At 40.4% G+C, this 10763-nt stretch overlaps 2 protein-coding genes across 3 annotated transcripts; one reads left to right on the top strand and one right to left on the bottom strand.

Moving 5' to 3' along the window:
• The first annotated feature begins 77 nt into the window (after nucleotides 1-77).
• tac3a (tachykinin precursor 3a) lies at nucleotides 78-2129 on the top strand. Of its 2 annotated transcripts, none has more exons than XM_085781967.1 (7): nucleotides 78-347; nucleotides 730-845; nucleotides 926-1025; nucleotides 1180-1209; nucleotides 1301-1354; nucleotides 1504-1570; nucleotides 1852-2129. In XM_085781967.1, exons 2-7 carry the CDS (start codon nucleotides 744-746, stop codon nucleotides 1868-1870), a joined length of 372 nt encoding a protein of 123 aa, XP_085638093.1. In that variant the 5' UTR covers nucleotides 78-347; nucleotides 730-743; the 3' UTR covers nucleotides 1871-2129. The 2 variants fall into 2 exon arrangements, with proteins under 2 accessions (XP_085638093.1, XP_085638094.1); XM_085781968.1 differs by having other exon boundaries at nucleotides 929-1025.
• Nucleotides 1780-7722, bottom strand: c1galt1la (core 1 synthase, glycoprotein-N-acetylgalactosamine 3-beta-galactosyltransferase 1, like a). The gene is made up of 4 exons (XM_085781965.1): nucleotides 7433-7722; nucleotides 6703-6951; nucleotides 4687-5351; nucleotides 1780-3381 (listed from the first exon to the last, which is right to left on the bottom strand). Exons 2-4 carry the CDS (start codon nucleotides 6905-6907, stop codon nucleotides 3076-3078), a joined length of 1176 nt encoding a protein of 391 aa, XP_085638091.1. The 5' UTR covers nucleotides 6908-6951; nucleotides 7433-7722; the 3' UTR covers nucleotides 1780-3075.
• Between the last annotated feature and the right edge of the window lie 3041 nt (nucleotides 7723-10763).

Here is a 10763-nt window from a genome sequence, read left to right on the forward strand (position 1 = left end):
TGTCCTCGTGACGTTGCCTTGATGTTTCTTTTTTTTCCCTTTTTTTATGATCGTGTGTGTGCGTGCGTGTTTAGTAGGGGGGCAAAGCTCTCAGCAGCAGCATCATGACCACCAATGAGTAGACAGCGTCGCCCTCAGCACAACGTGATATAAGACCTGTTACCCCACCTACGCTCCAGTTGCTGATTGGCGTTACGCAGGTATCCAGTTATTATTTATTACCCCAAAGCCTGGACGTCTCATTTATCCTCACCGGGTCTCACTGCAGGATCTATCCGTTCCCACCACTCCGCACCAGGGCGCACGCAGCTGATCTCTTTTACCGAATAATCCGCAACAGCAAACAGGTAAAGAGTTTAAAACAGCTCATTTAATTGCTTTAAGTGTAATGTTTATGTGTATGTTATATTTCTTCCACTCTTTTATGAAGGTTTAACGTGGATTTTTGGAGAGCGAGCACAAGAAGATTGCAATTATTGGCGTCATGGTTTAGTTTCTTTGCTGGATGTACAAGATGATTCAACAATAACTTACTGAATATTATAAAAACTAGTTTTATTACCTATATCCCTGAAAACCTTTAAGTGCGCGCTTTTACGCAACAATTACGCATCGATTTACGCGCAACAGGTGCCAAATGCTCCTTGATAATAATGTGATTTTTAACGATGTGTTTGCGTATGAAGAATGAACTTGACAGTAATAATAATTGTGAATATTCTTGCACAGGTACGGCTGAGAAAATGAGGAGAGGTTTGCTACTGGTCACTCTGCTCTTCATCATGAAACTTCGGTACAGCCAGTGCAGATGCGAGGAACCGGGATCGCGCAGATCATCCTCAGATGTACGTTTCTCGGGGTGCTGACCAAAACAGTTATAGGCTACTCTCGTCATACAAACTGATGTTTTTCTGTGCTTCTGCAGCAGTCCGTGGACGTGGACACCGTCAAGCGGAATATTCTGAAGAGGTACAGTGATTTGGACTATGACAGCTTTGTGGGTCTGATGGGCAGAAGAAACGCCGGTGAGTCTCCTTTTCGAGTGACGAGTGATTGCGGTCATGTGTTTATAGAAATAATCTATAAAGACATTAATTATAAGAACTAGAAAAAACACACTGCAAGATGGTCTTATCGCTGGGCTCATTTGTTAAGGATTTATCCTCTCTATCTTTTCAGATGCAAACACTGTACAGTCACCTCAAAAAAGTAAGACTTTTGCCATCTACTGATGATATAATTAAACTTTTTTTGTCATCGTTGTAGTGACACATCATTTTTTCCTCATTCTTCTTATTAGGGGAAATGCATGACATTTTCGTTGGCCTTATGGGAAGGAGAAACTCAGAGCCTGGTGAGTGTGACAGTTACATAAGTCAAAAATCCACAAAAGTCTTGTTGGCTGATACTTGTGTTTAGAATAGGATTTCTATGTTTTCTCTGGTGCTCATATTATAGACAGTATACCTTTGTGGCTCTGAATTGCATTGTCTGCTCTCACAGATAATGGCCCCTGGAGGAGAGAGTATCCAGAGAGAAGGGGCATTTTTCTCAACAAGTGCAGGCTGAGGTTAGTGTCCATTTTCTTCTTCCACTCAGTAGATGGAACATCACAAAGTGTCCTACACTTGAAAAAAAGAAGTTAACACTTAACTGGCTGGTAGAGATGAACCCATACTGGAAAAGATTTCAGCTGTTCAACGTTTAATGACTTTTTCCTTTGTCCTTTGTTTTATACAGGAAAAAAAATCCAAAACATAAAAGGCAATAAGTCACTGCTGGTTTTACTGTGCACTTTATAATCCATCTTTACACATTTTACCAATTATGTGGGTTATGTGTTTGCTGCAGGTTTCTTCAGGGGCTGTAGACCGCGACAACGCTCATCTGGCTAGACTGACAGATCACAGAAAACACCAACAATGAACGAAATGTCTGATGAAATGATTAAATCATGAATCACAATGTAAAACTGCCGGCTGGCTTATGAAAGTGACCATAAACTACACAGATTGTATTTGTTTTACCTGAAGACAAAACATAAGTAGAAGTGAAAGGTGATTGTTTCTTTATCATGTTATTCTGTTTCTTCAAAGCTCAAAATAAACATAATTTTTATACATAATTTATTCATGTAAAACATCCGTGCATTTTCCTGCAGCTGTTTGTGAGTAATTCCTCAAGCCTGCCTCCAGTGTACACATGTCATGTGTCATGTTCAAACACAAGAAGATTTTGTTGGACCTCTGTATGACAGTGTTCATCAGAGGCTCCAGTGATTTCAAACAGAAGCACAGGGGGTTTCAAGTGCACACTTCAACATTAAAGCATCTTTCACTGGTAAAAAAAAAAAGAAAAAAGAAAGAAAGGATTTTTCACATCACAGTGACTGAAATCAACTCATCACTGTTGACTGGATTTGCAGAGGATTCAAAACAGAAATTAAAAGGCAACATGCAAACAAAGGGGATTTAAAATTGATTTTTGCATGTTGCTTCAAGACAAAAGAATAAATAATTAAAATTGTAAAATAGCAACACTAGATTTAATTAAAAAATATATATAACAAAAAGAAAATCAAAGTGGCCAAAAGAAGAGAGGGTATGTACTTTGAAGTTGTTCTCAATTTTCCATTTCCAATTTTGACAATACTGAGGTGGAAATGAATAAAAGAAGAAGAAAAAACTAATTTCATGCATCTGTCACTGGATATTGGCTCAGATCAGGTACCTGTAAAACACATTAAAATTGTATTCCACACATCTCCTCTTGCATCAGTGGCTGTGTAATGTCATGAGTTTACACATTCTGATACTGATGTTTAATTTAAGATCAATTGAGTGTTTCTTGATTAAATATAGTTGAACCATTTAGAGCGCCCTCTGAATCACACTGTGCACACAGTGTTATACTGGCCGTGGTATACAGTACTGTGTCAGTAAGAGTAAGCCAAAGCAGTGTCCAGCTAATATGTCTCTTTCACTGAGTGAAAGTGTTTCTGATTTAGATTCATTAAAAACACGTGTCCCCATCTGAAATGCAGAATCAGTATCGTCTGTCACTGCAGTCCTGTTCTCATTGAGTCGTGACTTCGGGTTGTCTCTCTCCATTCTCTGTCTCCACTTTGGTTTGGTTGCTACCAAGTGAGAGGGCTGCAGTCGTGCGACTCCTTCGATCCGTCACCTCTTGAACTCCTCTAAATCCTTCTGTCACGGTGGTCTGCCTGAGAGCAGTGAGGCTAAGATCCTTACGCAGGGATGGACGGTAGCGAGGCCGGTAGCCGTATGCTCTCAAGTGGTAGGTGTAATACTCCAGTGTGTACATTAGTTCTGCTTCCACATAATGGAACGAGACTGCCAGGTCAGAGCAGCACTGTGGACCCTGGGGAAGAATAATACACAGATCACACATCCAAGCAGACACACACCTAAGCACATCCACACACAAATAAAAAAAAAATAGATTGCAAAAATATATAATTATAATAATTTTGGGATCAATATCAGGAGACATAAACAAACGAATGTATTTGTCATGAAAGAATGGCAGCCCCCATAATTGTTGAGAATAAAAGCGCCAAGTCATTTGAAAATATCTAAAGGGGATTTATTCTTGTATGAAAAAGGTACAAAAAGTTTGATTGTTGTTGATGTATTATGTTTTTTGTTTTGTTTTGTTTTTTTGGCAGGCTAGATTATTTCCCAATTTGTCCAGGACTATTTTCTGTTGTCGACTGAGAAATTTCAACAGCTAGACAGAGTTTTAAAGGTCCAGTGTGTAATGTGGAGGTAAAACCGTGATATCTAGCGTTCAGATTCTAGTTTGCAGAACATGAAATATCACCTGCCTTGTGCTTTTTATAAACTGTCATTTGCTGACAGGTCTGAAAGCACAAATTTCCATTTCCACAGTGACAACAAAAACATAACTCTAATATTAAAAAATACATTTGTTTTCTTGTTTCCCCTTCAAAGACAAGGGACAAAGCAGCTCCGTACAGTGGCAGGCGTTGTCTGACAGGATCAGTAATGGACCTGTCTCATTATAATTGCAAAGTACAATAAATTAGTTGCATCATCAGCGACAAATTGACCAATTTTCCTTTTGTTGACAGGATATTGTCTCTACTGCATTCATCTACTTTAAAATGAACTCATTTCTCTTTCAATTCACTATGCAGAGGTCAGATACAGAATTAAAATGTGCCAGATAATTAAATATTCATTTATCTAGCTATTATCCCTCTGATGAGTGATTTATGTCAATGTGTACATTTTGTTTAAGCAGTATGTTGTGTAACACTCATTTCCTACAGTATATTTCAAATTTAAGGAATAACTCCCTCACCCTAAGTGTAGACTAATGATATTAAAGGATTTTCAACTTACCAGTTCACTCGGTGGCATTTCTTTCTAGCCTGACTTGCCCCTTTCTAATAAGACTAATCCACACCACAAGATGTCTGTCTTATGGAGGAGCCATTATATAAATAGTCCACTCGTAGGTGGTTTTTAGAGTTTCATCTTTGTTGGTCAGCTCACAGTCAAGATATAGATTAGAAATATGGAGCAGGAGTCAAACTGGAAATGCTTACATGACAAGCCCATCTTTAAGCACTAGTTATGATTATGCTTTCACAATTTCATTCCAACTCATACTGTACTGCATACAGAAGTGAGTACTTGCCTCAACAATTGGGTAGTAACAATAGCTCCAGTACCAGAAGCTTTTGGAGAACTTGCCAGTCAGGTGGTGCTCCGGCACAAATGGATGGAAAGTTTCTCGATGCAAAGTATCTCTGGAGTCCCCAGCCAAAACGCCCATCTTCTCCAAACACTGCCCCAGCGCTAGATCTTCTACAGGGGTGGTGTGTGTGCAGACTTTGGTCCGAAAACCTTCCACAAATCTCTTAAGGGCCTCTTTGCTAAGTACGTAGCCTGCCCCTCCGCTCATGTAACCTTGCTTGGTGTAAGGTTTGAAGCGTTTACCAAAATAGATGGGTTCTTCTGGGGTGTGGTTGGACAAAATCCAGCGTAGGTTGTCCACCACTACATAGGTGTCATCGTCTGCTTTTAAGAACCAGTCTGCCTCATTCACATGGTGGTCGTACACATAATGGAAGGCTCTAATGGTCTTCCAGTAGAGCTGGTCGCGGCCCTCCTGGGTGCCCAGCCCTACGGTGGGGAAGTCTGGGTCCTCCACAGAGCTCATGAACACCACCACGTTGCAGTGGCGACTCCAGGTGGCCCTGACATGGCGGGCTCTGCTCTGCAGGTTATACGGCCCTGTCATCACCCAACACAGAACACGTACCTTCTGGTACAACGCATCTGCCATCCGGTTGTCTGCATCTAGAATGACACAGCAAACAGCACAATAGAGAAATGGTAAGTAGCATGCAGTGGAGCTTTTCCATGTGTGCTTCTACCAGTAAACACTAAGTTATACTTCTCTAGGTTACACGTAGGCAAGAGTGCAGATAGATTTGAGCAACTTTCTCTTTTATGTGTTCACTTCCTAACTTCAAAATTTCTTTTCACCTTTGTTTTGAATCTGAGTCCAAGTGATTGTTGAATTAACCAATCAGCTTGCTTAATGCGGAGGTGAACACAACACATTGTTGAGATTTTGGTTGTGTGAATGACGGCATCTCTGCGAGACTCTGAGAGAGTCACTGGTAGTGGGTAGTCACTCTACCATGACAACCCACAAAACACTTCTCTGTGTAGGTCTGACTATTACTGTGCATCTGAAAAGTGTAATTCTGCCAGTAAACCGAACCACCTCGGCTCTTCAGAACATGAGCATGACTTCTCCTCTTTCCAGTCACTTTACTCCACAATCTTCTTGTGATTTATCCCTTTCACTACACTTTTTGAACTTTATTTGAGTACAATCCTTTTATGCAATCACTACAAATGACTCCTACAGCTCAGGCAACCTTGAACAACTTTCCTAGTCTAAATGGCTTGGCGGATTAACAAGATATTACATACCACAGTGTTAGCTTTTTTTTGTTTTTTGTTTTTTTTACCAATGGGAAAGGGATAATATTGTAGCGATGTTCAGAGCAACCTCAGTTTCCTTAAGCAGTGAAGTAGCCGTTGTTAGAGCAAATCATTGTGTTCTTTCATTTCCATTACAACGGCAACACATTGAAAGGTATACAGGCTTAAAGTCCCTGATAAAGATATAATACACCATAAGCATATGTACTTTATTGTGAACCGTGTAGTAAACCAGTGTCATCCCACTGATTGACAGCTAAAATTATCTTATTGTTTTCTAGCCTCCGTGTACATGTTCTTCTTCGACCAAACCTGCTGCCAAACCATCCATCCCTATAATATACACACCATCTGTGTTTATAACATGAGTGTATTCTAGACAACTATCCATCAGTTAATCGTAACACAATTAGTCACTGAACCACAGCTGAGATTTAAGCAAATTATCCTGTGTTACAAAAACACAAGATAGATCCTATTGCACAGCTACAGATTTTGTACAGTTAAACATAGTGACAAAATAGGTTTTTATTTTATTGGAATATAGCCTAAATCTCCCAGGTTCTGCTAACATACCAATTCTAATTACCATTAATATGTAATGAAATAAACATGTAACATATATTTACATTAAATATAAATGTAGTTATGCTATGTCACACATATATTTTTCATACAGTAATGTATGTAGCACCTGCATGTTGGGGGTGGAGCAGGTTGATGAGAGCAGCTCCCTCTTTTCTCCAGCTGGTTGGTCCCACAGGTGTAGCTTTCTCCTGGGCCTCTGACAGAGGGGGGTAGCTCCTCTCAAACCACACCTGGCGCAAGAAGAAGTAGATGGTGCAGGCCCCCACCAAGAAGCCCAGGGAGAAGGCCCATCTGGAGCCGGGGCCCTTCATACTAACACCCTCTCCAGCACTGTGGTGTCAGAGCTACAGCATGTCTATACAGAGCCACAACACACTGATGTAGTCAAACCTGAAATGTGTTACCACCCCCTTGCAAAATTTAGTTGTTTAAGCAGAATGTTCAAATAGTGTTATGTAGTCATGACAATTTTTGAAAAACTGATTGAAAGGATAGTGATATCTGCATGACAGTACACGTTTTTGTTTGTTTGTTTTTTAAATATGTACATTAAAAATGTAACAGTGTATGTATGTGATTTCAGTGCTCTCTGTTAACTTTCTGTCAGACTGCAAGCCCAGCCCTCTGGGGCCCAATCTCCCCTTAACACAAGTAGGCTACTTCATACAAACTAAACTTTTGACACAGAATATTTAGACATGGGGGGGGGGCATCAGAAAAAACGTGTCTCATCAAGCTGGCATCAACATGTCTAGACTTGATAGTTACTGCTGGAGTAAATAAAGGAATGAGTGTTCCTGTTAATCAAATCACTTTCTCTTGAAAGCAGGACTTACTGTGAATGAGAAAACGTGCTCCAGTTAAATGGTGCTGTCCCACTGGTCACTGTCTGCGGAGAAGCTCCTGGATTTGCCTGGATGACATCATTACTCATGCGTCCTCATTGTGCTTTAGCCGAAAACACTGATACAAATAAATAAAACACATTTATACAAAGCTGTGATATCCCACGTGCACTTTCTCAGTTAAAGCCTTTACAGTAGGCTGCATGGACTTCACTTGACAGAGTCAATATATATCGCTGCTGACTGTGTTCAGCTGAGTGTGTAGCCTCACGGTGGAGGTTAAAGACCTCAACTTTGACACATGTGTTAACCATTAACGTGACCTCGGTTGTTATGGCGACATATACTCTTTTTGCTCGTGCCGCTCCCTTTCATTATTCTGGCAATGAAGAACAACAGACGACGGGTCCAGTTAGCTACCCTGTTGTAGGTATTACCGTTTATACCAAAACACATGCCACAGACTGCTATAGGAGCGATATAAGGCCATGTGAAATGCAAATGTGCGTCTTCGCCATGTTGTTTCAATACAAAATCATAGCTGTTTGTATTTTGAGTCCTCTCAAACATCCGCTACATTTGTCTTCACATGTGTATCGTTTACCTTAGCTGGGAGACGAGTCATTGTGGGCTCGACATGCTTGCAACTCCTGAGGCAGCGAGAAAGAAAAAAAAAATCCCTTTCAGAAAACGGCACGCGCACGTGCAGCTGCCGGTCATGTCGTCACAAGCTGTTCATATTCAGACGAAGTATTGTTTCTGCTTGACGTCGTCTGTATTGAATCGCCAAAACAGATGATTAGTAAGTGGAGAGCCACAGCAGTCTTACATTCTTCAGCATCACGGGCTAAGCTTTGAAAATGCGGGTCTCTCATTGGCTGACAGGCGGTGACGTAGGGTGAATTAGCCTTATGTGGGACATTGTGGCTTAAACGGCTATAGTTCTTCCTCTAGCAAAAAAAAAAAAAAGGTTAATGTAATTGTGGGCCCACACAAGCTGTGATATTGCATGATCAAAATCACAAGACATGTGATGTTCAAATGTTCAATGATAGATTTGGTTGGGGCAGCCTTCAAAAAGGAGGCACCCTGTGTGAAGACCACCAAAATGCTACATAGGGTTTGGGCAAAGTTAATAGCCTATTAAGGCCATAATTTCTTTCTTTTTTTTCTTACTTTAAAAAAAACAAAAAACATTATTGCTAATTTGTTGTCAAAATGTGTTAATAATATGTTGATGCATCAAAATACATCTTAACATGGTGTAACATTCTCAGTATTTTGAATTTTAATCAAAATTTCTACTGTCCCACTTTAGGGAACATGCCTTCCTAAAGCGGGACAGGTGGTTTGCCTAATGTGGGACAGTGCTTTTTTTCAGGTAAAACTGTGTAGTTGAAGAGGTTGAACAACAACAATGATTGTTTACATGTTTTTTTTTTGTTATAGGCTAATGCATTATCTTTTGATATTTTACAACTGCAGCAGGACCACCGCTCAACCTGGATAAGTCTTGTTAAGGTGCTGGAAACATCAGAGTCCAAAAGGAATCAGGCATCAGAGATCTTTTTTTTAGAAATCAAAAGTGGGGTCAGCTCTCAGTTTTCTATAAGAAAAGTTCATCATTCAGTTGCAGGCCTCTTCTTTATAGTCTGACATGTTCTGGATGACTATAGCGCCCCAACCCCAGGTCTCTCATCGGCTGACAGGCGGTGACGTAGCCTAATAATGCTAGATGCATATGGTTAGTGAAATGAGCTACAGTACTGTAGGAGAGGAGGACAGGTACAACTGTTGCTCTATCAATCTTCGCCACAAGGTGTCACCACAACAAAGTCTATAAATATTCACATCATCAACAGCTGCAACTGTAAAAACAACAACAATATATAGGATGAACAGAACCATAAATGCAACACTTTTGCTCTAATTTTTCATGAGCTGAACTCAAAGACCTGAAACTTTTTCTATGTATACAAAAGGTCTATTTCTCTCAAATAAATATTGTTCACAAATCTGGCTAAATCTGTTAGTGAGCACTTCTCCTTTGCCAAGATAATCCATCCACCTCACAGGTGTGGCATATGATGCTGATTAGACAGCATAAATATTGCACAGGTGTGCATTAGGCTGGTCACAATAAAAAGCCACTCTAAAATGTGCAGTTTTATCACACAGCAAAATGCCACAGAAGTGGCATTTTTGCTACAAGTTTTGAGGGAGCATGCAATTGGCATGCTGACTGCGATGTCCACCAGAGCCGTTGCCCGTGAATTGAATGTTAATTTCTCTACCATAGGCCATCTCCAAAGGCGTTTCAGAGAATTTGGCAGTACATCCAACTGGCCTCACAACTGCAGACCATGTGTAACCACACAGGACGGGTGAGTGGTGTGCTGATGTCAATGCTGTGGATCGAGTGGCCCATGGTGGCGGTGGGGTTATGGTATGGGCAGGCGTATGTTATGGACAACAAACACAGGTGCATTTTATTGATGGCAATTTGAATGCACATAGATACTGTGACAAGATTCTGAGGCCTGTTGTTGTGCCATTCATCCACGACCATCACCTCATGTTGCAGCATGAGGTGCAAGGATCTGTACACAATTCGTGGAAGCTGAAAATATGTCAGTTTTGCATGGCCAGCATACTCACCGGACATGTCACCCAACATTGAGCATCTTTGGGATGCTCTTGATTGGCGTATACGACAGCGTGTTCCTGTTCCTGCCAATATTCAGCAACTTCGCACAGCCATTGAAGAGGAATGGACTGACACTCCACAGGCCACAATCAACAACCTGATCAACTCTATGCAAAGCCAGGAGATGTATTGCACTGCGTAAAACTGCACATTTTAGAGTGGCCTTTTATTGTGGCCAGCCTATGCACATGTGTGCAGTATGCATGCTGTCTAATCAGCATCTTGATATACCACACCTGTGAGTCAAAGGATATGCACACCTACATAGAGACAGGAATAATACTTATTAGGATGTCAGTGACTCGATAATAAAGAATAATAGGCTTAATGATAATAACATTATTATTATTATTATTATTATTATTATTATACATAAATAATTTGGCAGTATGACAGAATAAGACAGGAATAGATTCACACGGGTTGTGGTTGAAGCAGGCTTATGAAACCACACAAAACTGAAGAGCCTTGTGTAGCATGCAAAACTATGAAAATGCACATAACATTTTGCGCTTTTACATGTCTAAATTACTGGCTGGGCCTTGGCCTTCTTTCTGGTCTCAACATCAAGATGTGTAGTACATTATTTATTTATTTATTTTAAGTATCTTTTTT

The sequence above is a fragment of the Trachurus japonicus genome, chromosome 7 (genome assembly GCF_045865225.1).
Source record: "Trachurus japonicus isolate A0001 chromosome 7, Traja_1.0".
Classification (NCBI taxonomy): Eukaryota; Metazoa; Chordata; class Actinopteri; order Carangiformes; family Carangidae; genus Trachurus; species Trachurus japonicus.